This window comes from Takifugu flavidus, chromosome 9 (assembly GCF_003711565.1).
Source record: "Takifugu flavidus isolate HTHZ2018 chromosome 9, ASM371156v2, whole genome shotgun sequence".
NCBI classification, from domain to species: Eukaryota; Metazoa; Chordata; class Actinopteri; order Tetraodontiformes; family Tetraodontidae; genus Takifugu; species Takifugu flavidus.
Genome location: NC_079528.1, coordinates 14501459 through 14529144, shown reverse-complemented (window position 1 = coordinate 14529144; position 27686 = coordinate 14501459). Strand labels below are relative to the sequence as shown.

The 27686-nt window shown below is 40.4% G+C and overlaps 1 protein-coding gene across 1 annotated transcript; it reads left to right on the top strand.

The window, feature by feature from the left end:
• gfra3 (GDNF family receptor alpha 3) lies at positions 1-27646 on the top strand. The gene is made up of 8 exons (XM_057043953.1): positions 1-487; positions 11166-11459; positions 13470-13541; positions 13704-14058; positions 14346-14455; positions 14640-14774; positions 15659-15795; positions 20628-27646. The coding sequence occupies exons 1-8, from the start codon at positions 448-450 to the stop codon at positions 20838-20840; spliced, it is 1356 nt and encodes a 451-aa protein (XP_056899933.1). The 5' UTR covers positions 1-447; the 3' UTR covers positions 20841-27646.
• Positions 27647-27686: the final 40 nt, after the last annotated feature.

Below are 27686 nucleotides of genomic sequence, written 5' to 3'. Positions count from 1 at the left end.
AACAACCACAGCCCCCTGCTGTCAGTTGCATGATTGCAGTGTACCGGGACCCCATCAGCAGCACAGCCGCATCGTGATGACTGACCGTGAGCACAGCTGCAGCGCGGTGACGCTTCACGTGTCTTGAGTCCATCACTTTGATTCCTCCCAACGGCGCACACTGGAACAGGAGCTTTGGCACAAACCTCGACTCACACACGCACTCGGACGCAGCTCCGGCGCACACTTTGCTTTGGCTTCTCTTTGAATTTTGTCTGGCGGATTTTGAAACTTGTTCACCAAAGCAGGAGCACGGACGGGTAGTGATCGGTGTGGTGAATGCAGCTACAGGCTGCGTGTCCGTCCGCGAGGCGCACAACGGTGCTGCTGGACCAGCCGAGGACGCACCACACTTCCAATCTCACTTTCACCTTTTAGACCCAAATAAACTCCCTCGAACGCGGCAAAATGATTCTCCTCTGGTCTGCGATCGTTCTTTCCTTCTCAGGTACGTTCTTTAAACTGTTTCTTTGTAGATTACTACCGAGGGAATCCTCAAGCATTCCGGTCTTTGTCCATTTTCATGCGCTCTGACTCGCAATTGGATGGAGGTTGGCGAGAATTTTACGGGTGGCTTCTTGTGGTTCTCTGTAGAGGTCAGATAGACGTGGATCTATTTCTAGTGTGTTAAAGTTTTTAGCATTCTGCAATGTGGGATCTAAGTGAGGAAGCATACATTTATTTGGCAGAAAACGTCATGATCCTCTTAATTGAATCTGCTCTTAAAACCTACAATTTAAATAACGATGTAAATAAATTATTTATATGTTTCTACTCTTGCAAGAGGTTTCCCTTTGGTTCCATTAAATGTTTGTTGTGAATCTTTCCTTTGGTTAAAAGCATCCACCTGTAATAAGAACTGTTTTATGATGCTGTTAAAACGTTCTGTATCAGGCATGAAAATGATATCAGAGCTAAAAGTCTTGATTCCTAAGATAGCTGTATAAATCCTATATTTCCAACTATTTTAATCAACTTCTATGAACATTTTAAGAAAGCTTCTTTCTTGCTTTTCAACACCGGAGTTGATGTGAATATTTGAGGATCTCTGTGCTGATAATGAGCTTGTCCTTTTCCCCTCCATATGTTATTTATTTAAGTATAATGCTATTAGATAACTGAAAAAAGTTCTTCATAATTAGTCAAAACTAAACAACCACATTTAGAAATTATGTGCTGATTTTGTAAATAAGTGTCTGAAGAGGACTGAAGTCAAGAGCCACCTCACGCTGTCTATTATTCTACAGCCTGTATGTTGGTCCTCTCAGGTGATCATGGTGGTATTGACCAACCTCACTTGTGAAAATCCTGATGGTCAGAACTCAGGGCTGTTGGTCAGAAAGTTATTTCCAAGTACAGGAAAATGCAAATTTTCCACAATCACACAAGTCAACATTAAAACACTTGATTTAAAAAACAGAGACTTGTGGATAACAACACCGGTAAGCAGAGGCAGGGTGGGGCAAAACCACTGTACAATCATAAAGCTTTACATACCACATTTTTATTTTTGGCTTTTAGGAACAGTTGAATTTTAATAGTGAGTGATTTTGAGAGAATGTAGGATGATTGGTTTATCCTAAAAAAAACTCCAGTTTCCTTATTGGGTAGACGTGTGGTCAGGGGAGGCAGAGCATAGCTTGTGGAATAAGGAGCCAGAGGAGCTGCATATACAGTATGTTAGCATAGAATGATAAAATAAGATGTGAAACATAACTAGTTGTAAATCTACATACAACATGGCAAATCTGCTACACTGTTGGTTTTATAAATTTGTAACTCTGACTCTGAAAGTGTTAGTTCCTCCCTAGCCACACACCTCACCTCTCTCTCTCTCTCTGTACGTATATATATATATACACACACACACACACTTATTAGATATGACATGCGTCCTGTGATGGACTTACCCAACTGTTGTATGGTGATGCTTTAATCCATAACCATAATTACAATAGTTGGTGATTGTGGTGATGGTTATTGAATGCACATACAATCATACTGATATTTTTACACCTCAATGATCATTGATGATTTCAAATGCTTCTAGGGCCTCTACAAACCATACTCAGTGTCTTTGCTTTCAAAGGCCAGTCCCCCTTTTTTGTGTTGCATTTACATCTGACAGCTGATTTGTTCTACCTGTTTTCTGATCTTTAGAATCTGGCCAATGTCAGTGTTTGAAGCAGGACTAATGTGATTCCCCCACAGTGACTTCGTTGTAGTACAACTCAGCCCCTCTGTGTTCATTTACTGTGTTAATGATTGTCCAGTTTGTGGCGACACTGTAATGTTGAGTGACAGCCTCATATATCACCCTGTCTTTCTGCCTCAGGTCCTCCCACACAGCATTCCCCTCTAAGCTCTCAGGTTGTGTCTGATTTTCCTCCTCTCTATCTCAATCTAAACTCCCTGTTGGATTCAAAAGCACGTCAGAGTAAATTCCTCATCATTCAATGAGGAAGTGCATTTAACTGACACCGGTGTGCAAACACATTTGAAGCACAATAGTTTATGTCTTATCGACGTGTGTGTTTGTGTGTGTGTATATATAAAGGTAAGAAAGTGTGTGACAGAGCTGACAAACTCTGCTGTGTTTTTAAAGATCTGTCCTGACACTGAAGCTGCCCAGTTAGTTTCCCTTTGCCATCATAACTAAGGAACATCTGAATCTGAATCCTTAAATCTGTGTCTCAGCCTAATTTTCACAAAAATAATAATTAATGGATGGGTGGGTGGATGGATGGATGCATGGATGGATGGATGGGTGGGTGGATGGGTGGATGATGGATGGATGATGGATGGATGGATGGATGGATGGATGGATGGATGGATGGATGGATGGATGGATGGATGGATGGACGGATGAATGGATGGTTGGGTGGATGGATGGACGGATGGATGGGTGGATGGATGGACGGACGGGTGGATGGATGGATGAATGGACGGATGGATAGATGGGGGGGGTGGATGATGGATGGATGAGTGGATGGATGGATGGATGGATGGACGGACGGGTGGATGATGGATGGATGGATGGATGAGTGGATGGATGGATGGAGGATGGTGGATGGATGGATGGAGGATGGATGATGGATGGACGGATGAATGGATGGTTGGGTGGATGGGTGGATGCATGGAGGATGGATGGATGGACGGCGGGGGATGGATGGACGGATGGATGGATGGATGGATGGATGGATGGATGGTGGATGGATGGATGGATGGATGGACGGATGGATAGATGGGTGGGTGGATGATGGATGGATGAGTGGATGGATGGATGGATGGATGGATGGATGGATGGATGGTTGGGTGGATGGATGGATGGATGGATGGATGGATGGACGGATGGATGGATGGATGGATGGATGAGTGGATGATGGATGGATGGATGGACGGATGAATGGATGGCTGGGTGGATGAATGGACGGATGGATGGATGGATGGATGGATGGACGGATGGATGGATGGATGGATGTGTTCCAAAGTATGAGCCTTCATTATAAAACATAACCAATACCTGGAAAGGCATGATCACATCTCTCAGACAGTCCTGTAATCATCTCTTTCATTTAGTTAGTTCTAGGACATTTTTGAAAGAATATGCCACATTTTGCCTGGTGATGCTTCAGTTTGTAATTTATTAAACATCTTAAGATCTTTTTGTTGAAGCAATTTATTACCTCCGCCAAGGTGCTTCTGTGACAGCCAGCATTTATCTGACTGATTAAAATCTCAGTTATGAAGGTATTTTACTGAAATTTTCAGAAAAATCTGTTGTTGGAAGAGCTGATTTATTATGATGTTCCAGATTCTGGAGGGACTCTGACCTTTGATCTTCCAAGGCTCTGATCATAAAACAACCTGTTATGTTATCTAATGTCGCCTTACTATGGCCTATATGTGGGGAAGGGATCTGCAGTTTGTAGATTACATTTTATTTCAATTTAATGCCTGAAAACAAATCAATCTTTAATCAATCAATCTTTATTTATATAGCGTCTTTTACAATCAAAATTGTTTCAAGGCGCTTTCCAGAATCCCAGGGCCTGACCCTAGTAGTTAGTTTTACACATGTTGATTTTTTTTTCATCCAGAACAAAAACCTGACATTATTGTTGAATTTGGCAAAATGCTACTGCTTTCAGTTGAAACGCCACAAACCCACCAGCTCGTACACACACACATACACAACACACACACACACACACACACACACACACACACACACACACACACACACAGGTTTCAGGTGTTTGACCATGTGAGCTGCAAACACAGGCAAAGGGGTGTTTGAAACCACAGGGTTCTTTCCAGTATGAAAGGATAAAGAGAATATCTTATCTGTATTGATCTACAGTGACACATGGTGACGTTTGTGAAGAGCAATTAGGTCCCAGAAATGAGCATCATAAATCAGTCCTGCTGATATGATGGAAAAAGCTGCTCCGAAGGGAAGAGGGATTCATTACAGGTCATAAGAGAGAAAGAAAAGTAGAGAGAGGGAGCCAGAAAGAGAGAAATGAAACAGATGTGAATGAACTTTACCAGAAAAGAGGAAATCCATCTTTCTTCTTGCAATACATCTAATAAAATATGAGGAACTTACATGGCCCATATCCACCTGGTTCCATCTGGTCATGGTGTGTGAGTGTAGACAATCGGCACAAATGGATTTGTAAGGGCCTAGTTTGGAGATCTTCTGTGTTTCTGTGTGTTTTTTTGATAACTGGGATTTGGAGCTCTAACACGGGAGCAGCAGATGGTGCATTGGCTTCTGTGTGTGTGTGTGTGTGTGTGTGTGTGTGTGTGTGTGTGTGTGTGTGTCCTTAATCAAACTTTGTGAATCCATGTCTAAGTCGAGTCAGTGGTGCCTGATGGTACCACTGGTCCTCTTGGTGAATCCCAGAACCATCTGCTAGCATGATCACACTTATGCCAGCAACTGTGTCCAGACCTGTGTGGGAATCTTCTTATTGGCAGGGAAAATCTGCAAAACAAGCAAACAAACATAACAAACACGTCTTTCGCGTGTCTTGTGCCTTGGCCATCATGAAGTCTGATAGTAATCTTCATCATAGCACTTGAACAATCTTCTTTCTATTCAAATCATTATGTAAAACTCTCCTGAACCCACTGACTGTTATGATCCTGCAATCAAAGCAGCAGTTGCTTTATGTAAAATATGCTTAAAATTGCTAGATATATTTGATAAAATTTTGGGAACAGTTTTAAAAATAGCTTATTAGTCAGTTGGTTGAAACTTACATTGTTAAAGGTTCAGAATTTTTATCATATGTCTTTTTCTTCATTTTTTGCTGCATTTCACAACCAGAGCATTAATCTATTTTATAAAAAGATATTCCTGACCAAATAAATAATATAGAAATAAATGAAATAAATTATATTATAACCTCGTCTTTCACTTTATTGCTTCAAACACAGATGGAAAACAGAGAAATCTAACACACAAGACTTGAGCACATTTAACACACTGTCACATGGCAGATTTTACAGAAATGTTTGGTATAATAGGAGGTATTCATTTCTGGCTGAGACCTTTGCAGCCGCCATTCAGAGGTCGTCATTTATTATCTTGTTCTTTGACCACAATTATATTAATTACAGTTTCTTTATTTGCTCAGTGTCATAAATAGAGAAGAGGGACAAATGAGAATATTGAGGCATATTGATTCTGGATTTTGCGAGTGTCTGCCAAATGTAATTAGATGGTGACATTCTGACTTGTGTGTTCCTGCTTCTGGATATCGTACAACAGGAACAAAAAGAGGTTGCTAACTGGAAATGGTTCGAAGAAGAAGCAAAGGACAGTTTCTAATATTTGCTGTAAACTATACTCTTCATGCTATTCATGCACCCACAATTTTCAAACTTTCCTTCTTTCCTTTCCTTCCTAGTGCTGGATTGACCTACCTTCCTACAGATGTGCTAATGTCACCACTATGATAGACATTTATTTATTCTGTTTTTCTAGCTCTATTTCAAATGTTACACAGGCAGTAATTATTAACTGGTACAGGTTTAGTTTTACGTCCTATAAACGACACTGCTCAAGACATGCAACAAGCTAAAAGGTTAGCAACAGAATATTTCCCAACACTTTAGTCATGTAAAGGTAAATGCTGGTGGGCCCTTGTAAACAGCTACATTTTAAACAACATTGAGAAAAGAAGATCATGGGAAGCGGTGATAGCAATCATTAATCAGAAAAACATTTTTTCTGCTTAAAACAATTTATTCTACACAATGCTGAAGCATTGTTATTCTCGTCTTTAATTACCGTAGCATACATTTCTTAAAAAAAACTTGTATTAATAACTTAATAACTTTAGACTGCTAAAGCTGCAGTTGAACTGATAGATTTCTGTTAACTTACTTTCATTTCTACTCTTACTTTTATTCTGCAGTCTTTATGGGTTGTTAATGGAATATTATCTATTGTTTATTGAACTATCTAGTGTATTCTACTGACGAATGCCACTTAGGGACGGATAAAGTTGTATTTATTTAGCTAATATGGTTTAGAAACATGCAGAATTTGTTTCATTTACAAATCTTATTTTGAATTGCTGGTGATAAATTCTGTCATAAATAGCTTGGTATTAACGTATGATATATTAACCAAAAGCAAGTTAACCAAGAATGAAGAAGCAAAAAAATTACAGTATTTCAACAACTGTGCTTTATTATTAAAAATATTTAGCACATTCAGATGTATTAACTTTTAACTTTTTATTAACTTTTTTTTTCTCACTATCTGCTGTTGAAATGTTTTAGGCAAGCATGAAAATGCTGTAAACTAAGAATTCTTTCAACAATGCATTGAATGAAGAGGGGAGAAGTCTAAATTAGATCAATCGATGCGGGACCAAACTTGGCTGTTCCAGAGATCTTGGAGAACTCACCACGTAACTTCCCTGGATGTAGGCTTCCCCGAAGCCTCGTGTCTTCATGTAATCCCACACACATTTGAGGTGGAGATCAGGGCCAAGCCATCACTTCCAGGATTTGTTGTTCCTCTTGATGCTGAAGATTATTCTTCATGTGTCTGGCTCTATGTTTGAGGCCATGGTCCTCCTGCAGAATGAAGTTAGGACTAATCATACACCTCCCTGATGATACTGCATGATGGATGTGTATCTGCCAATAATGAGGACAAATTATTCCTGACCAAATCTCCAAATCCATTTGCAGAATTGCAGCCCCAAAGTTGCAAGGAACCCCCACCATGCTTGACTGTTGCCTGCAGACACTCATATTGCACCGACTGTTGAGTGAACACATTGCCTGTGCTGCAGCCAAATATTTTCAAATTTTGACCACAACTCCAGCACCGGCTGCCACTTTTCTGCACTCGAGTTCCCATGTTTTCCTGCATAGCTGAGTTGCTGGTAATGCTTTTTGGCTGCAACTCTTCCATTAAGAGCACTTCTGGCCAGACATTAAATGGGTGCATCTGTATCCAAGTGATTTCTGCCAGTTCTGAGCTGATGGCACTGGGAAATAAGGTCGAAGTGTTGTTTATACACACACACACACACACACACACACACACACACACACACACACACACACACACACACACACACACACACACACACACACACACATACATACATACATACATACATATGTGTGTGTATGTATGTATATGTATGTGTGTGTGTGTGTGTGTGTGTGTGTGTGTGTGTATATATATATATACACACACACACACACATATATATATATGTATATATATGTGTGTGTGTGTGTGTGTATATATATATATATGTGTGTGTGTGTGTGTGTGTGTGTGTATGTATATATATATATATGTATATATATATATATATATATATATATATAAAGAGAGAGACTCACAGACAGAAGAGACAGAGAGAGGATGAATATTTACTGACCACTGTTGGACCCTACAGGTAATGTCTAAACATGTACAGAAACTATCACACATATGTAGAATTCTTAATCTATTTAAGTCTCCCTCTAAAATATTAATAGCAGGTGGATCACTATATAGTTTTTTTTAACATTTCTACAGCACTGTATTCAAAAAGAACTGTCACGAAGCACCAAAACTACAACTAAGGAAAGCTGCTTGCTTGACTGTGCATGGAAATTTTCGCTGACCAGCACCTATAAACAGTGCAGACAATAACAGGCCCAAGTATTTAACCTGATCTTGGACCTTATAAATGTTGAAGACAGTCTGAACCACACTTCATGCGCCCTGTTTAGCTTTTTACTTGACAGTTATATTCACCTTTATATGCAGCATATCTCAATTGTCGAATTTTAACGACATATATAGAGATAAATTCTGCATACGTGTGTATCCTCCATTTGTGTCATTGCTTTGGACATAGAGCCACTGGGTACTCTGCAGTTGGATCTCTTTCTGGCGAACAGATCAGTCACACTCCCTCTGCAGCACTAGAGCCCCAAAATCAGCCCTCTCCTTTTCACACGGTACTCCCATGACGCCATTCACAGCCAAATTACACACAATGACAATTTAAAGGGAGAAAAACTACAATCTGAGAGTGAGGAAACCCTTGCTGGTATTTGTTAATACAATTCAATGAGCAACTTACTAAAAACTACGTCTAGCGTCTATCTCAGCAGCAGCTCCTTCTGTCTGGGAACAGATGTTTAACTCAAGAAGGGGGGCTCCTTTATTTCCTACGGCACAGATTGTTTCTTAAATAAATAACCATTTTATTATAATATTTAATGATAAGAATCCATTCTTATCATTAATAACTGCAATGAAAAGCATCTAACTGTCCTTTCTGCATTGGCTTAATGATGCGTGGGATATTTTTGACTGTTGGCAGTCAACAACGTCATGGTGTTGCATTCATCCAAACGGCCTGTTCGCTGTGGTGTTGTGCAGCAGCTGGCACATTAGGTGCTTATTGTTTTCAGTAACCCTCTGCTAACACGGATGGAGGGTGCTCCATGTGCCCTGGAGAGTGGAAACAAGATGAATCTCTAAAATGTCTACTCATTACTTTGGAATTTCTAGTCTTTGTAATCCATGGCTGGAAAGTTTATTCATGAAGATAAATAACCTCATACGGCCAAAGTTAGGGTTAGGTAAACAGCCACACTTCGGTGCTGAGTCTTTGGGGCTGTGTGCACACTGTGGCATGGACGCCGCCTGGGAACACATCCTGGATCACTTCTGACGCCATGACAATGCAGAAAAACATTGGCTACCTTTTTGATTTCAGTGGGACTTTGCTTCAGTGCTTGTTCCTTCACCAACCAGACAGAAAAGCTGGTGCTGGCTGATGGGACTGTGCTCCATGTTTTCATATAGAAAGCATTCACTTCATATCGAAAGCATTCAGCCCACACAAAGTTATATTCTCCCACACATTTAACTGTAACAAAGTTTGTTGAGAATTAAAATTGTTCAAGTCTTTAGTGGGTGTGTTGTGTGGGTGTTGTCATGCATCTAGATATACTGTTATACACTCTCCTGAATGTACTTATAGAATGACCATTTGTAGCCATGATTTAATATCAAAAGACTATTTCCTTTTTAATTTCTCTTTATGGACTCCTGTCAATAAACTTTATATAGATCAAGTTTTAATGCCAGGGACATTTGCATCAGTGTGTTAGCAGTCTTAATGTTACAGCGTTACATAACCTTGTTTATTCACACTAAAATGTGGAGAATAAGCTCCTAGAGTTGCAGATGCAGACCATCTCTAAAATATGCAATGCCATTATGCATTTAGAAAGAAAATGTAAATTCCCACATATGGAATTCACTTTCATGCAGAAGGCTTTTATATCATTTCTTCCAGGTTTAAGATCGAAATTTAACACTCATGATACTCACAAGCCAACAGCGTTAATATGATTATGACGTTAACAAACTATGACTATTATCAGAAACAAGGGCCCTCTTGAAATGTCCTATAAATTATGTATAAGGATATATGTCAGTACGTATATCTGCAGCAGTGCAGCACAGCTCGTCACACAAAGCAGGAGCTGACTGGACTAGTTTTAAAGTTGTGAAATTAGTAGATGATCCACTGAGGATCAAAACCCAGGAAACATCTTGAATAAATGCCACACTAGCTTTTCTTGTAACACGTTTCAAATCTAAGCTTATAGTAGGTAAAAATCCTGCTTTACTAGCTGTTAACTAGTTGCTACATGTGAGCATGATTTGAACCTTTGCATTTGGCACAAGAAAGCGTGTTTTCCAGGTTTTGATGAGGTACTGCATGACTCCATCAGACTTATTCACACTTAGCGTTTTGCATTTAATCTCTACAAACTCCTGCTTTATGTTGGACTTCACATGGATGAGTCTCACAATAAATGCACACAACATTTGCTTTTACGCTCTTCTATCTGCATGTGAAACTGCAGTGTTTGCTACACAGAGATGACAGAAAGGTGGTCAGGATTATACTGGAGCAGAGTCTAATGCTGAAACAAAGCAATGCCAGCGATGCTCCATGAAAAGGCTGTTTGTTCAGCTGACATTGTTTTATATTTGTGACTAGTTTTTCATAATCATACTCAGTATTCAATTTACGTACTGTCTACTGATCCGGCACTGAGTGTTAAGCTGTTCATGCTCTTTCAACCAGTGCCTGCATGTGTGTGTGTGTGTGTGTGTGTGTGTGTGTGTGTGTGTGTGTGTGTGTGTGTGTGTCAGCCAGATTGCTTTGCTCCCTTGGTGGTGGTGCGCCGTTGTGTTCTGGTAGTAATGATGGGTTGTGTGCCTCCCGGTCTTCCTCCCAGCAGGACATACACATAAAAGGGTCTTTCTCTGGACAGCAACGAGTGTGCGAGTGTGTGTGTGTGTGTGTGTGTAATTCATGTACCTTTGTGTGGGCCATGGGGCATGGTGACTGTGCTCCATACTGTGCGCATGTCCAAACCACTAAGGCTGCCACTGGAACGATCTCTGCTTGTATATTTGTCACCTTCTACTCTTTTTGTCTGTTTTATCTATCTTTCCATTGCTGTTAATGTTCCTTCCTTTTAGTGATACGTGTGTAGTTTACCGTGCTTATTACTTGCTTTCAATTCAGCACATCTTCCACAATGTTTTTGTCTTCCCTTAGGTGTGTTCCCGCTCCCATCTACATTTTCCTTCCCTTCATCCCACACTGACTGCATAGAAGCGCTGCGTGTGTGCTCTGCTGACCCACGCTGCGAGGCGTTGTACCGGGGCTTGGAGCTTTGTGCAGCTGATGCAGCAGTGTCCCCGCTGGGGGAGCAAGTGGCTGCTGAGTGCCTGGAGAGACGGGACGCTCTGCTAGGCAAACATCCCGCTCTGTCATCGTGCAAGTGCCAGCGTGGCTTACGAAAGGAAGAGCAGTGTCTACACATTTACTGGAGTGTTCGCCTGATGCCAGGTCAGTCTGACCTCAGAGGAGGGGAGGGTATGGAAGACAAGCTTTCAGGACATGCTTACAGAGGAAGCTCAGTCTCTTCATCCATTTCAGAACAGCAGGTGATGCTGGACCCACCGAGCACATTAGATCTAGCTGGTCCTTGCATCTGTCTGAGACAAACAAAATGCTGCCGCTATGAATTTAAATATTACTTTCCAGCACAATATTGCATAAATTCAAAGAAAATACATTTGTCTGTCACTGAAACTGTAAGATGACTTTGCCTTCCATAAAAGGTAACATCACATCACCTATTTCATCACCTCAATAAATACAGTTTACATTTTGATATGTCTTAACTAGGGCCCAGACTGAAGTGTGTTAATTATAATTAGGTATCTACAATTTTGTCCCAAACGATTCATGCAGTTAATCATAGTGACTAATGCATTCCTATAAGGCTGAGCCAGCGCACAAGATGTCACATATGGAACAGTGGACATAACAAAGATGGAGATGGAGGAATATGCATTGCTTGGTCTGAAGGGAAAAAAGCTTAGTTTAAATATCAATATGTGAGTCTAATGCAATTAATTGAGAGTAATGAACAGCAAAGCCTACATTATTTTTTAATCACGTCCCATCAAAGATGAGTTTTTATGTTGTCCCCAGAAGAAATTCCAAACATTTACAGAAATGATGTCCCTGCCAATCTGTCCTGTTGCTTTATTAGTATTAAGGTATTTTCACAGTACACATGAATCATTGTTGAGTTTGAGCTGAATGAAAATCACCTTCCTGTCGAGCACAAATGCTCATCTGCTGGCCCATCGACAACTTTAACTCCTGTGTGTCTGATTTTGCCAAACATAAAAGTCCAAATATAAAGACCAAAAAAAAGCAGGTTAATTGATAAACATCACACACGCACACATGCACGCACAAACACACACACCAAATTCCTACTCAAAAACAGAAGCACATCTGAAGGTCTGGTGTGTGCATCAGTAATTGAGCTAACTTTAGCCAGCGGACCCCCTCCTCCCTTGTGGCCTATTAGTCACTAGAGCATTAGTGTAATTACACACTCTTCAGTTCTTTTTGCTGCTAGGCTGCTCTAGCATGTCATTACCATAAATATATAGCCTGGAATAGGATTTACATTCATAAACACTTCATATGCTATTACATTCTTGATTGAGTTTATTCTTTGAAAATGTTTAAGTCAATTGCAGCAGTACACAGCTCCCCCACTAGTCAATCAAGGCTCTGCTAATGGATTTCACGTTTGGACAAAAGCTGACATCTCACCCTTAGCTTCTCTCTATTATCCTATAAGTAATTTTAATCAAAATTCATTTAAAAGCTGTTAGTTTGCATGTATAACGTATAAAATGCTCTGCGCAATATTACGGCATTCAATACAGCAATCAAAAATCCTTTGGGCCAAAATAAAATAAAGGCCAAATTGTGGAAGAAGACTGCCAGTGTTAATTTTACTGCACTTGTTGTGTAATTGTCTGAAAATGATTCTTTATATTCAGGCCCTATATTGACAGTAGGAATGTTTTCCTGGTAAATACTCGGGGTAGAAACTTTAGAGGAACCATTCCTTTCACTGCTCCCTCTTTATGGTGCTGTCTCCTCTGTGAGTTGGGACCCCTAGGGGCCCTCGCCAGTTTCGTTTGCTGCGTAATCCTGGGCCACGTCTCGTCCTTTTTTTCTGAAAACTTGTGTGGGAACATTTTTAAACTGGATTAGAGAACAATGTTGTATATAGAGGTGGGAGAGGTGGGTCTTGGTTCTTTTAAATTTGAAATTTCACATCAGTACTATGAAATGTCAGAAAAGATGATGCAGAAATGAATTCAGAGGAAAGTAAACAGCATTAATTCATGCTGCTCTTATTTCTATCCCAAAATACAACAGTATCAACCACAAGAAGCAGGGTATTGGTATTATGCATTGTTACTTCTTACCTAGTGTAAATGTAAATAATAATGCTGTTATGTTCTTTATATCATAATACAGCAGAGGAAGAGCTGGAAACTTCTCCCTATGATGATACATCAATGGAAACCCACATGGCTTCCTTAGTTGCAGGTAAGAGGATTTAAAAACCTTTTCATGGTTCTGGAATGTGCTTCATCTGAACCATGTCTCCAGTTAAAATTCTTTTTTTATATATAACATTCTGATTAAGGAAAGCTCAAAATATATTTTTGATTTACACTTGGGGTTTGGAACCGTTATCCCCCCCCCCAGCTTCATCTCTCATGCAGCTGAATGGAGAAAACCAGTGCCTGAAGGCGGCACAGGACTGTGGACTTTATGAGAAGTGTGGTTCTCTGCGATCAGAATATGTTCTGGCCTGCACCAAGAAGGTGCCTGGGACCAACCGGTGCAACCAGCAAAAGTGTCACCGGACTCTTCGCCGTTTCCTGGAGCGGGTGCCAGAGGAATACAGCCTGCCTGTTCTGTTCTGCCCCTGCACCAGTACCCTTTGTGGTGAGAGGAGAAGGAAAAACATTGTGCCCTCCTGCTCCTACCAGCAGATGGAGGGTTCACGGCATAACTGTCTACAGCAGCAGAGCATCTGCCGACAAGATGGCCTTTGCAGGTGAAATTGGAATTACATTTATTTCTTTGATTGGGCATTTAGTGCACAGCATTGGAGAATTCAGAATTCATCATTTGTAAGATGATGAACAAGGTTTTATGTTTACTGTGTAAATGTAAGTTATCGAAAGGAAAACTGAAAGGAAATAGTGGATCAAAAGTTAAAGAATTTGTAGTTCAACAATGTGAATATTTTTAATCCTTTGAAAACATCCTCTGGATTTCTTCGCCGCTCTGTGATCTTTGTGCATTTCATGCTGATTTGTACATTATGTATATGGTTTCAAGGTCGAGACTGGCTGATTTTCTTAACAACTGCCACCCAAGTCCTCTGAAGGCCAGTGGCTGTCTGAAGGACTCAGTGGCCTTGTGCCTCCGGGCCTACGCTGGACTTATTGGTACGGGAAGGGGGTGAAAATGAGGAATGAAAAATAAAAATGCATCAGTCACACATTACTGGATAACACCAACTAGAATATCACACTTGTGATACCTTTAGGACAATATTATTCCTCTTTCATGCTATTAAAGTGAATAATTGTCTTTCGTGACCTAATGTGTGTTGCCCACTCTGCCCTGTAGGTACCGTAATGACACCAAACTACATCAGTAACAGCTCATCGGAGGTGTCGCTGTCGTGCAACTGTGAAGGAAGCGGGAATCAGTGGCAGGACTGTCTGAGAATACAGAAAATGTTCACCCTCAACAACTGCCTGCGTGAGTTCATGCCTTAAGAGCTTGGAATAATTAGCTGTGTGCATTGGTAGCCTTATTAAGCAGGGTTATGAGAATGTGCCCCCTATGTGGGGATTATTCCACACACACTTTAAAAAGGTGCATCACTTGTGCTGCAGTAGCTTTTTTGTCAAGGTTGCTTTCAATGGCAAAAAGAGGTGACAAAATCAAGACATGACTGTTTTCTTGTTCAAAATTGTCATTTAAATTTCAACAGCACTTCATCAGTGTTAACACTTATATTCTTTTGATTTGAATAGCAATGGACTGAAAAGTCACTCAATATCAGTCATCTATTTCCAATTAACTTAAATACACAGTGTATATAATTTAAACAATGGGGTTATAACATGTAATGTTGATTCATGTTTGTGCTACATGTTTGACATCAGTACATATTTAATAGTCTACATTTACAAGTTCCATGCTTTTGCATTAAAGTTCATCTTTAAATAGAATATGCTGCACAGTAATAGCTGACCTTCAGCTGCAGCATTTGGCTTCTTACAGGCTTAGGGGGTGTGAAGAGGTTAACCCCCTCCGCCCGAGGTGCTGTTCAATCACAGGACCTGTCAATAACCCTGTCGATGCACTCTGAGCCTTATGTCCACGCAGTAAAGTGTAGATCAATGCATCAATACTCTCACCATAAAGCTCAGTGATTTATCAAGACACCTCACACGATAAAAATGCCAGAAAGATGTGTCGGACCATGCCCACTCACACGCAACCCCACATCACGTAAACTGTCATACTATAGCGACACAGACAGCCCACACACCAATGTGAAGGCTCTCTCTCACACACACACACACACACACGAGCACACTTTTACAGAGGCAGTAATAGGCTGTGTGTCCATGTAGGTAATTCCATCAGTCTGACGCGGAGCCCCGATTCCCCGCCTGTAGACATCACCCTTCCTCCAGCACCGAGACCCTCCCAACTTGCTCAAGAGGATGAGCTACTGAGCAACAACCTTGTGCCTGAGCACAGCAGTATTGTGAGTGCACTTCAGTTCATTGCACATGTCATCCTCACAGTTTATAGTAAAGAATCATTCAGATTTCTATCTAGTTTTTGTTTAACTTTTTTCTTCTTTATAGCGTCTGAGCTTTATTTTTTAGATCCCCCCCCTTTGCTTTTTGATATTATTTGAGAGCATAATTATTATTATTATTTGAGAGAGTATTATTATTATTTGAGAGAGTAAATGATCAATATGTTTATTTTACGATAATGAAAATGTCTGTGACATGATTGTGAGGGTGGCTGGATGTGTACATTTATGTTACTCCAATCCAAAGATTGAATAATTAATTTATATGTTATCACAAAACATTCAAATAATTCCTAAAGTGTCTTGAGTATTAATGAGTACATGAGTACTAATTTAATTTGCAATGTGACTAATTTTGTGTGTTTGAAAGAGAAAAATGCATTTCCATTTTATCAAGGTTAAGGCTCTCAACAGATGCAGTCGCTAACAAAAGCAAGTCGGCACTTCAAGTTTTAAAGAGTAGCCTTGGGCAGGACTTATCAGAAGAGTCCACAGGGTCATGTTAATCAGTGCTAAAGACACAGCTAAAATATTCAGTGGTTAGCCTGCGGAAGGTCTGAAATAATGTGCCTCTTTAAATGCATCTTTTAAGAACTGATAAAATAGGATTTGCAGGGACAACGGGACTTAAAGTTAAAGGCAAACTTAGATTATTCATTGTGGGGACATTTGCATGGAGGCTCTGGACCAAACATATATGACAGTTCAACTCTTTTCTAGAACTCGTATAAAGTCACTTATGGATTCTGGCAGCAGAAGGTCAGCTGTGCTCAGTGATGGTTCCCTCGGGCCAGCAAGGCCTTCTCTGCCGGCCTAAACATACTCACAAAAGTAAACTTTTTTTTCAAATGGGTAAATAAAATTATTTTCTAAAGTCTCCTCTCGTCATGTCAGTTTATCCGCTTGGTTACAGTACTTCCAATGTTGTATATTATGATTGAGGTTTTATTTTATCAATTATATGACAGCTAGCTTGTGTCGGTATCTGCCTGAGGCCTGTGCACTGTATGAGAAAGGACATGATCAGTTGCAATAGCCAATCAGATCTTGAGTCTGCAACCACATGACCAGCTACAAGCTCTTATGCTGAACGTTGCATGTGCTCCCCCTGTGAGTGGATAAGCTTGCAGGACCTGGAAGGTACAACTTTGCAAAATACCTGATCTGGACCTGGATTTCAATTAGTCACCAACAGCTATTGCTGTATATTTATCCCATGACGGCTGAAGGACAAGACATAGATTTGGTTGCTGATACCCCTGTGTCTACTGCGTCTGTAGGGTGGTCATTCTTGGCATTAAGGTGAATTAACGTTTGGTATTTTATTTGGTATTAGTATTTTATTTCAGTCACAACTGCACCCACAAATGCTCTCTTTACATAGTGTACCGGTAATTTTAAGGGGACTTTGTTGACTGATCGCTTCAAATTATTTTTTTATTTTTCAGTTTTGACAGTAGCTATAGGTGATTATATAATATAGTTAAGATAGGTAATTGTGATTGTGTGCTTATTTATTTTTAAATTCTCTGCAAATTAAGTGTTGCTTGACTAGCCTATATTAAGGTGATGTGAGGTGTAAGTGTGAATCTGTATAAATTTTCCAGCCATGGTGTCATCTTGATGGTATTTATTTTGGTAGGACTGAGTAGGATGTCACTGAAGACCCTGGAAGTGGGATAAAATAGGCACCCTTTTTAATTGTGTATCTGTTGCCTTGGTGGTAGAGATCTGTTTATACTGGCGATTTGTCTGCTTTCTCATTATTACTCATTCTGTGCCCACAAACACTCACACAGACCATTGCGCTTCTATCTTTGTGAGGACTTTCAGAGACACAATAGATTACCCAGCTCACTACTCTAACCCCAAACATTCCACCTAACCCTCAACCCAAACCCAAGTCTAACCTCAATCTTTAAACCATATCATATCAATCATATTATAACCAATCTTAACCCATAAAACCATGAAGACCAGCCAATGTCCTCTTTTGTAACGTTTTGCATGTTTGGGTCCTCAACATGTAGCAAGTACACACACATACACATGCACACAGTTCGTTAGATGTTTAGAGAAGATTTTACATTTTTTTAAATGTGTTTTCATATTTAAATACAGATTAAATGTATTGTGGTTGAAATGGCAGCTGGAAGGAGAATTTAGATTATTTGTTAACATTTGTTGTTTTTTCCACATAGAGTCTTGAGCTTATTTATGATGTTAGTTCTAAAAATATGGCAGAGCCAGATAGTCTTGTTGCCTCCAGCAAAGGTGGGTCAGGACATTTTTTGGGTCTCTTTTTACAAACAGGCATGCTCCTGGGAAGACAGTTCCCGAGAGCTCTTCCTCTCCTGGCTTCTTGTGCAACACTCACCATCAAAGCGGTCCAATTCAATCGCAGTTCTGGCCCGTCTCACCTTGTCCTGACCACAGTCTGCTGCGACTGTGACTCTCTGGCTCTTGGCGTTCCTCATTGCCAGAGATAAGCTGAGCCACCAGACAGGAGGAGATTCCAACTCTCTCCTGCAGTTCTGTCTTCCGTCCCCTCGCTCTGTTGCTATGTCTGTCCGCATTATCTCCCGTGAGCAGATTAGGTGGGCTGGTTGGTGCTGTTGCGTCAGTCAGCAATTCATTAATATGAATTTATTCATGCCTTTGTCTCCTCCTTCGACTCGTTCCGTCCTTCCAGAAGCCCCCCTCTCCTAGTTTCCTAAGCTGATTCTTTTTTATCTTGCTGATCTTACCCTTGAATCCTCAAATGTTCACTGTCAACATCCATCTTCCACCCACACCTGCTCCACTTCGCTCCACTCATCCATCACTCAGCAGCTTGTCTTGTCTTTCAGAACTTGCTTGTTTCACCAGTGATTTTTTTTTTCCGCCACAGAATTTCAAAGGCTTCACTTTAAAAAATTGAGGATCTGCAGCAGCAGTAAAAAGGAGACGTGAAATTTCTTAGGAATCACAATATTTTTGGCTAAAATGAAACTGAAATTAACTTTATTAATGAGAATCTTTGGTGGAAAAAATGTTGCCATGTTGATGGGCTGGTCGAGCAACTGGTCGAGAAACTAGCCAGATAACAGTATGACTGCACTTTAATCATCATTTCTTACCATGAAACAAAGGCCATGATTAGAACATCAGATGTGTCATCACGGGCATGTGCACACTGTGTTTCATCTGTGAGACTCCTGTCAGATCTTTGTGATGTTTTGCTACTGACACAAGTTAATCAGTTAATGTCAGAGTGCACGCTGTCCCCTGGCACCACTCTGCCATTGGGAAAGAGTTTATTTGATCCATCTCATCTGTTCTCCGGTGCCTGAAAAGGCTGAAGCGAGCGCTTGTCGCGTCGCAGCAGACAGCAAAAGCCACATTGTGACCCTCCAGCCAAGCACCTCCTTTGTTCCCAAGAACATAAGGAGCTTATTTAAGTCAATGGTTATTCATTTCAATGTTTTTGTTTGCTTTTTTTTATCTTCATCCCCAGCCTCAGAATAGCAAGGTAAAACTATGGAATGAACAACCAGCGCAGAGCAGTCATGTTTCTAATTCTTTAGTCCTGAGGGGGAAAAAAATCACCTCATTTATATGTGTTCCTCTGACCTGGAGACTGATTGAATGTGATCTTTTATTTTTTACACCATCTTTCCCCCTTTCTTCTATTAGGAAGGTTCTCTGGGTTCATGAAGGTAGCAGATAAGTCGTGGGGCTGGTTTTTTACTGGTAACATACTGCCTGGAAATGACTCTGGGCATTAGCTAGACTGGTCCTCACCCAAGCTGGGAGATGCTAAGGTTCATGCGGAACAGGATCCTTTCAGTAGACAACCTCCACAATATTGTAATCATTATAGCTAATTATATTTTGTTCCCCAACATGTGCTAGACAGCAAAAGACCTTCAAATTGTTCACTTTAATTATTCACAGGGAAATATAATGATCTCACAGTATTTTTCACCACCTACCAATAGTATAATTGTAGCGGAAGGTAAAGGTCACATAACTTTTAATCAAATCCATTTATGCCAAAAATGTGCAGATAATAGATTGGATTTTTGCCTTTCAAGCACCAGTTATTGAGGAGTCTGATGCAAAACTAGAATAAAATAAGTTCACTCATCCCTTAAACAGTTTAATGTGTTATTAGTCCAAATAAGCAACCAAGGACAAATCAGCAACAACACTGGAACACCAGAATGCTTGAATCCAAGGCACAAAAGGGAAGGAAAGGCTGGAATAAATACGAAGGAAAGGAGGAAGGAGAGGAGGGTGCAACACACGAAGGTAATCAGGATCATTGGAGGGAGATTAGCAGGACGAAGCAAGCAGCAGACAGATCACACTTAAGATAATCATTTTAGTACCATTTTAGACAAGTAATAGTACTTTTAAAACATGAATTTAATCTATAATTAATTATTTTCCTGAAAGAAAAAAAGTTACATTCTAACTAACTAATGAATAAATACAATCCCAGCTATAAAAAAATATATTATCAGTGATTGAAAATCATTAACCGAGCCCACCTGGGGTGTGACGGATGGTTGCAGCTGGTGCACACCCCCGAGAGTGGACCATGTGTCTTCATAATGCTCAGCACACACCACAGCAAATCCCAATCACACACAAAGCTTTAAACTTCGGAATATCTCCTGTTATCAAAGTGTTCATGCACACACATTAACACTCAAAGGGCCCGTCAGCCTGCAGTTTAGTCCTCTCGTCACGACTCAGCATTTTTACTTACACTTTGTCCTTTTTGTCAGGTGGAGGAAGGAAGTGAGGAAGAAGAGGAACGTACGCAAACAGAGGAGGAGAGTGACAAAGGTGCACATTTTGGTGTCATTCCACTATATTCAGAGAGGGCCACCATCTCCAGTCTGGAGTCTTCTGGCGCAGGGAGTGCTGCACCTCCCATCACCGCCCCGCCTGTCCCCATCTTCCTGCTGCTCCTCTCAGCCTCTCTTAATTGTGGTTAAAACACACAGTATAGACACAACACACACATACACAATATATATGCTGACACACACACGCACACACACACCATATAATGGACCTACAATCCTGGACTAACGGCTGTAAAGTAAAGAAAGCAAAGTGAAGAAACGGACTTCACATTTTCATCAGTAGTGACCTCATCTCTCCTGATGTCCTTGATTTCTCTTTCCATACATTAAAGAATGGCACATTGTTCAACATGGTCTGGCTGAAGCTGCAGCTCTTTAAAGTCCTGCAAGCACAAGAGACTCAGTCAGAGAAGAATGTTTACGTGCTCCCATCTGCCACAACGTATAATGTAGCTAAGTGATGCTAGCTTCATTAGAATATGATAGCTAAGTAAACTATGTACAGTATTTGCCAGTTCTGACAGCAGAAAATAGAAAAATCCTCTCTAATTTTCAAACACTACTGGAGTTATCATTTGCAACATGCTGTTGTACCTAAGTAAATCCTGAAAGAGAAATCGGAACAAAAAACCTCAACCAAAACTGCCGTGCTGGATCTTGCTCATTTTTATTAAAAAGCTGCTACGATACTCAATATACTAAAATGTTGGTATTCCTGTAACATTAATGACAAAAGTAACAACTTTCTCTGTGAATGCCTTCCTATTCTTATCTCCTCTTATGTCTTCTCTATAAAGAAACTTTAAAAAAAAATCAATCCACACAATTGCCCAATTGATCCATCCAAGTTAATATAGCATAAATGTAGGATTGCTTCAGGCAAACACAGTGACATTGATTCAGTATGGCATGTAACAAATATGATAATACAATGCCAAAGATAATTAAGTAGGCCTTTCAGTATAGAGTAAAGCAGCACTCTCTGCCAACGTACAGAAAAGCAACTATTGAACCCTTGGATACAGTTGCTGCATCCCAAATTCCTGAGGTCTGAGCTGCAATAACCAGAAAATTGATTTTTGTTGTTAATGAATGAATCTGCTGCTGATGCAGCCTCAGCCCACTTCATGTCCTCGAAAAGATAATTAAAATACATCTGATTAATTTAAACCTGAATGTACACAAGTGTGAAAAGTGCTTAAACCACAGAACCAGTTGTGAATTTCCATTAAGAGTTGAGTGTTTAGTTTGGCACAGATCCTGGTGGAAGAGACCTATTATTGGATAAATCAGACGCTCCATGTTGTGGTCCTTTAAATACAACATTTCTTTGCCACATAAACACTTTATTTGCCTTAATTTTACTAAATGATTTAGTGCAACAATTTCATTATACAAAGATCCATTGAAGGAAATTAAACTATTGTCCCAAAATCTTTTTATTATATTTGATCTAACAAGTACAGTATAATATGGATGGAAAGCTGTGTTTTATGGGACATTTAGCAATAAGGCAGATGAACCTATCAAAAACGAATGATGTTATTGGTTGATGTGACGCTCAGTCACCATGCTGCAGTCAGACTGTGTTGATGTTTCATTATTAATATTGTTTTTATTCTTTCTTGATGAATGTTAATCTCTTCTCCTAGTTGTGATCTTATGGCTTGTTTTAACAATGACTGTAATGACGTTGATATAAAATGTGTCAGACAAAATTTATCCTGCTGGAAAATGGAAAGAATTTCAGATCTGTTCCCAGACCCTCTTCCACAGCCCCAGTAAATGAAAAAACCACACTTGTTTCTCATTGTTTGATGAACGCCACCAATGTACAATGCATGTGCCTCCAAAGCCAACATTCGAAACTACACCACGGCCACACACGTTCCTCAGACTCATGTAGCTTCGCAGACACAGACATACCGCCTGCCATGAGCTGAATCGGTGGCCCTCTTTTCTGGCTTTATTGCACCCCCCTCCCCATCATGATCCTCAAAAACCCCGAGCTGCCACAGGCGCCGATATGAATAAAGCCATCGTAATAAAAACAACACAGCAGAAACAATATGAGCTGTAAAACGGCAGAACACATCAAATAACTCCCCAGCAGGCAAACGAATGCACACTCTGCCTCTGACATGCAGACAAAAAGAGAAAGAGCTGAAGAAAGAGGAGCAGAAAGAGGAGTAAAGAAGAGAAACTGGGAGGGGAACAAGGCCAAGTCCCTCTGTGCTCTTTGTGTGCTTGATGTTTTGCTTGTTTTTAGTTGGGAGGCTGATAATCAGTCCCTGACAACGTCTTTCTATCATCTGACAGGCTGCTGGGTGGAGAAGTGTGGATGGATGTGTGGACCGGTGGGGGTTGTAATAGTGATGGAAATAGAGTGTCATAGCAAGAACAGAAAAGACCCTGGAGCAGAACATCGCAGAGAGAATCACCAGCACGTGATCCCCTGTGTCTTCTATATCTTTTGCTGACACTATTTTTCCCCCTGTTACTTGGTAGCGTGTAAAATTAACCTCCATCGACAGGAGCAGCATTGATGGCTGAGGGTCACGCAGACAAGGGAGGGGGAATGATGAGAAAGTGAAGATGGAAAGATGGAAGAGACAGCTGGGAAGCTGAACCAGGAGAAGCGCTGAGATAGAGGATGATAAGCAGAGTAAGGAAATGCTGAGGAAGGCTGTTGGTAGATGACAAGGGAAGAGAAACAGAAAAAGTTGTTGAGAAGAGGCTCCGTCATCAGTCCAGCTTCAGTCGGCTCCGAGGTTTTGCATTGAAGCTGTGCCTCAAAATGCAACCTGACCTTTGGGGCAATGATATGTCCTCATAGAAATGTTTTCAATTTTACCAATACCCCTTTGGGTGGATTTCACGATAAATAATTGGTGGTTTCATCTAAAACCCTCATTCATTCATTTTTAGAGACACATCTATATGTTTTTATTGGATGTAGAAACAATGGGAGAACCAAGCAAACACATGGAAATGAGAACATCAGAACTAAAAGAAGAAAAATCGTACATAAAGAAAAGAGGATATTAGTCTTAATGGGAATTACAACAGCGATTATTTCTGTAAATTATTGCAAAGGTTTTACCCACTTGTGTTCAGTTTCTTCCTCAGTGAGACACTTTTCAGGGTAGATAAAGCCACAGGAGATACAACAAAATAAACGTGTGTGTTTTGCCTGTGCGACAATCATGAGAAATGTCAGCCACATCTTGAAATGGGCAAGAAGCCAGGAAGGACATAAAAGAGACTAAAGGGAACTATGTCAGTAAAAAGGAAGGGAATCATGAAGAGATAAATGAAAGAGGTGAGCAGTAATGAGAGAACACTCGCCGCCTTCTCATTTGGGACTGAAACACACCTAAAAGAAAAGCAAGTGCCATCCACTGACAAGTGTGTTGCCGGTTCTGTTTGAGCAGGTAAAGATTGTGGCTCTTTTGTCTACAATGACAATGTTAATTAATGAAAAGGAAATTTTATACCTTTATAGAGAATCACCAGAAAGAAACAACACATTTTATTGAAGGCAGATTTGGAAAGGTTAGAGAAAGATTTGAAAAAGGTCACACATTTGAACTGTATGTCCATGAGTGACCCTCATACACCTACAGTGTTAACAGAAAACTATTAAACAACCCATCACCGCACTGAATGACTGGCTTTCGAACATCAGGAGACAGAACTGAGATGTCAGTAGTGTCTGTGTTATTTGAATGCAGCCCGCTGTTCTGTGCAGCAGTATTTACCCTCCTTTACCCTCTCTCTTCATATGTGTCTTTTTATTTCAAGTCTTTAGAGACAAACACAATGCCCATATTTTACTATACATTTCTGTGAAAGACAATTGTGAAAACTTACTGATTGGCATTTTGTCTATTCTGAACTTTACAATTTAGCTGAATCAACTTTTGGAGCGACATTACCAAGAAGTGTTCTGCAGGTGTGAAACGACAGTTTGACAGACTATAGCAAGCGACTGACGCTGGTGCTCCCTGTGTAGATAGAGCTGTTGCACCAACATTCACTTGAGAGCTAAAATTTCAATTTGGCCATAACAGCCACCTGTGTTCTTCTTGGGGGTGAATAAAATTGGAACCCAGGCTTTGTTGAACCGCTAACTAAAGATTCTCTATTCTCTCTATTCTCATGGCTTGTTGAGCCACTGTTTTTTGGTGGATCTTAGATGGAGCTGTTCACAGTAAATAACCTCAAAAAAGGTTTTTCCTGTGACCCAGAAACCCAATGGTCCCCCTAAATCACACAGAATTAGATTGGACAGACCTCCCCCATCAACACCCTTACCTCCTACTACACAATAGTGGGGGTTAATTGATGTCAACAGGGGTGGGCCTGTGTCTGAAAGACATGGCCGGCGGGGTGACAGCCTCTTACCAGGCCTTTTTGTTCCTTTTAATTGTTGCCTAGGCTGTTTGTCATCAGGGTTGACACTCTTTGGCAGGGCAATGGGGGGATGGATGATGAGAGAGGGAGGGAACGCTGATGATTTGCATAAACATGTACTGAAATAACCCAGCAGAGAAGCCATGTGTTGAAACCAACAAAGAGAAAAAAGAAATGCCGAAATCTTTAGGGATGAGGGGAAAATAAAAAAAACACATCTTCTGCTCTTTTTGTCCCATCTTTGTGCAATAGATTTGCGCAAAAATGCCCACTCACATACATCGCGTCCTACTGGGGAGTGTGTCTGTTTTCCTCTGGAGCATTTTAGTATTCTAATCCATCATTGGCCTGCCATGGAGATGCTGTCTCTCTCCTTCCTCTCACTGCTTTTGTCACTCTGCTTTATGCTGCTTCGCATACACAGTGCGGATAAAGTCAGGGCAGTCAGGAAAATCCATTCCACTACACAAAGAGCTTTGTCCAGAAAAGAGATCTGGAATAAATGGTGACACACAACTGGGAAATAAATAAATAACAGAAACAGGAATGAAGGAGCAGAAAAGAATAAAGTCTAAAAGGACACTGAGAAAAAAGAAAGAGCTCTGAAGGCCATATTATACCAGCACTGAAACACACACGGTCATTTTTCCAATCTGTAAATCACACACTCATTCACCACCAATTCTCCGTAATGCTCACATTTGTAGCTTTTTCTGTTCCAGAGGAGTCTTCAATTTCAGACATTACACAGACCTCAAAATACTTCGTCCAGTGACGCTATTAGGACAGGACATGTTAGGACAAAAAAACAAGACATCCAACATTCTGTACATTCAACAATCATGATCCCTCCAGTGTTGTTGAAATCAAAAATTTCAAAATCTAAATGGTGATCAGAAATATTTCAATAATTTGGTTTGAATTTTTATTTTATTGTATGTTTTGGTTTTTTGTGTTCAAATTAGAAAGGAAAAGGAAAAGATATCATCAAATCACTCTTTTTTAAGTGTCATTAATTTTTTATACACATTAAACCCTGAAAAGGTGGTTTTGGCAACACAGTAAAACATCAGTATGTTGAGATAAAAATGATTCCAAAACCTAAATCACACAACTTGGAGTGAGATCTTTTATTGAGCATTAGCTGCTTTGCTGCTGTCAGTACTGTACATGGAGTCATCTCTGAAAAAGCATCAGCCCCATTCTGGCTTTACACGGCTGAAAGAATCATTTACCACTTAATTAAGTTGTGTTTTCCTTTAACGTACGCTTTGATCAAAATACAAAAACATAAGGATGATCTCTCTGTCATATCTTCAAATTCTACTGATGCAGGTGTGTTTTTTGGCAGTGTTTTACAAAAATACACAATAATCTAAAACCTTTTATACCATCTTCGATGAAATCGTCCAGTTTTGTCAACGTTGACGTGTAGAAACATCAGGAAAATGTAACCTCTGATGAAGGAACAGTTCTTCTTGGACCCTCAATCTCCTGGATTGTTTGAGTCACAAATTTTGTGTCGTTTCTGAAATGAGTTTGTGTTTATCTTGAGGAAAGGAAGTGGGGGGGCGCTTAGCTCACAAAGGAGATCTTGTCACTGTCAACATTTGTCGCCATGGTTACAATGATCTCACTTTGGAAGCTGCACCTTAGGCGAGTGGAAATAGCAAATTGAGCTGAATGTTCTTCAGGAGTCTGATTCTTTTCAGTGCACCAACACCTGATGTTTTTCCTCTTTTTTGCTTGAGTGGCTGACCCCCTGCCTCCTACCCTACCTCTTATCCTGGCAGGCGCTTGGCTGACTGGGACATCATTGCCATGGAGATTGAAGCGATGACGTTCATGCCTGCATTCACGTACACAAACATTTGAGCACACACAGACACAGACGTGGAAATGTGATAGGCTTTCCTGAGTGAACCAGCTGCTGCACAGTGTGGCTCCATGAAAAGTTGCCTCTCTAAAGAAAAGACAGGTGCTCAGATTGAGCTGTCACTCGGAAACTCCTCAGCTCTTTCATCCCTCTCAGCAGAAATGGATGGGCCTGGCTTTCCTTTTCATTCTGTCAAATATAAACCTCTCCTTTGGGTAATTCCAAACTAAAGCTGGCCCTTGCGAGACAAGCAGGTAGAGATAAATGTTCATTTAAGGAACAGTCACCGAGGTTGAGAACACACTCATCAACTTCCCGTCTAAAGCACATCAGTGTACAGTGGTAGACAGAGCGAAGCATATTATCAGCCTTTCCAGCTCTATTTCCCATATAGAGTCTTCTCCATCTTTCTCAGCTGGGCCTTTATGCCTGTAAAACTAATGTCAGAAAAGCTTATATGTGTATTGATGAAAAATGATGTGTGTCTGGAGGAAATGATGCATTTTCTGATGAAAAACTTTTCATTGATTGATCTGTTTTCCCATGCTCACTTGTGCCCCCCAGAATGGTTCACTCCCTCGTTGTCTCTGAAGAATTCTACTGTAAATAGTGAAATAAATGTTGAAGGCTGACCTTTCCTTTACTTCTGTCTCCCCCTTTTTTATTACGGCTTCTCAGTAAAA

Coding starts and splice junctions, on each gene's coding strand:
- gfra3 (XM_057043953.1), top strand. CDS start 448: ATGATTCTCCTCTGGTCTGCGATCGTTCTTTCCTTCTCAG. Junction 14,059..14,345: donor CGACAAGATGGCCTTTGCAG/GTGAAATTGGAA, acceptor TATGGTTTCAAG/GTCGAGACTGGCTGATTTTC. Junction 15,796..20,627: donor TGCCTGAGCACAGCAGTATT/GTGAGTGCACTT, acceptor CCTTTTTGTCAG/GTGGAGGAAGGAAGTGAGGA.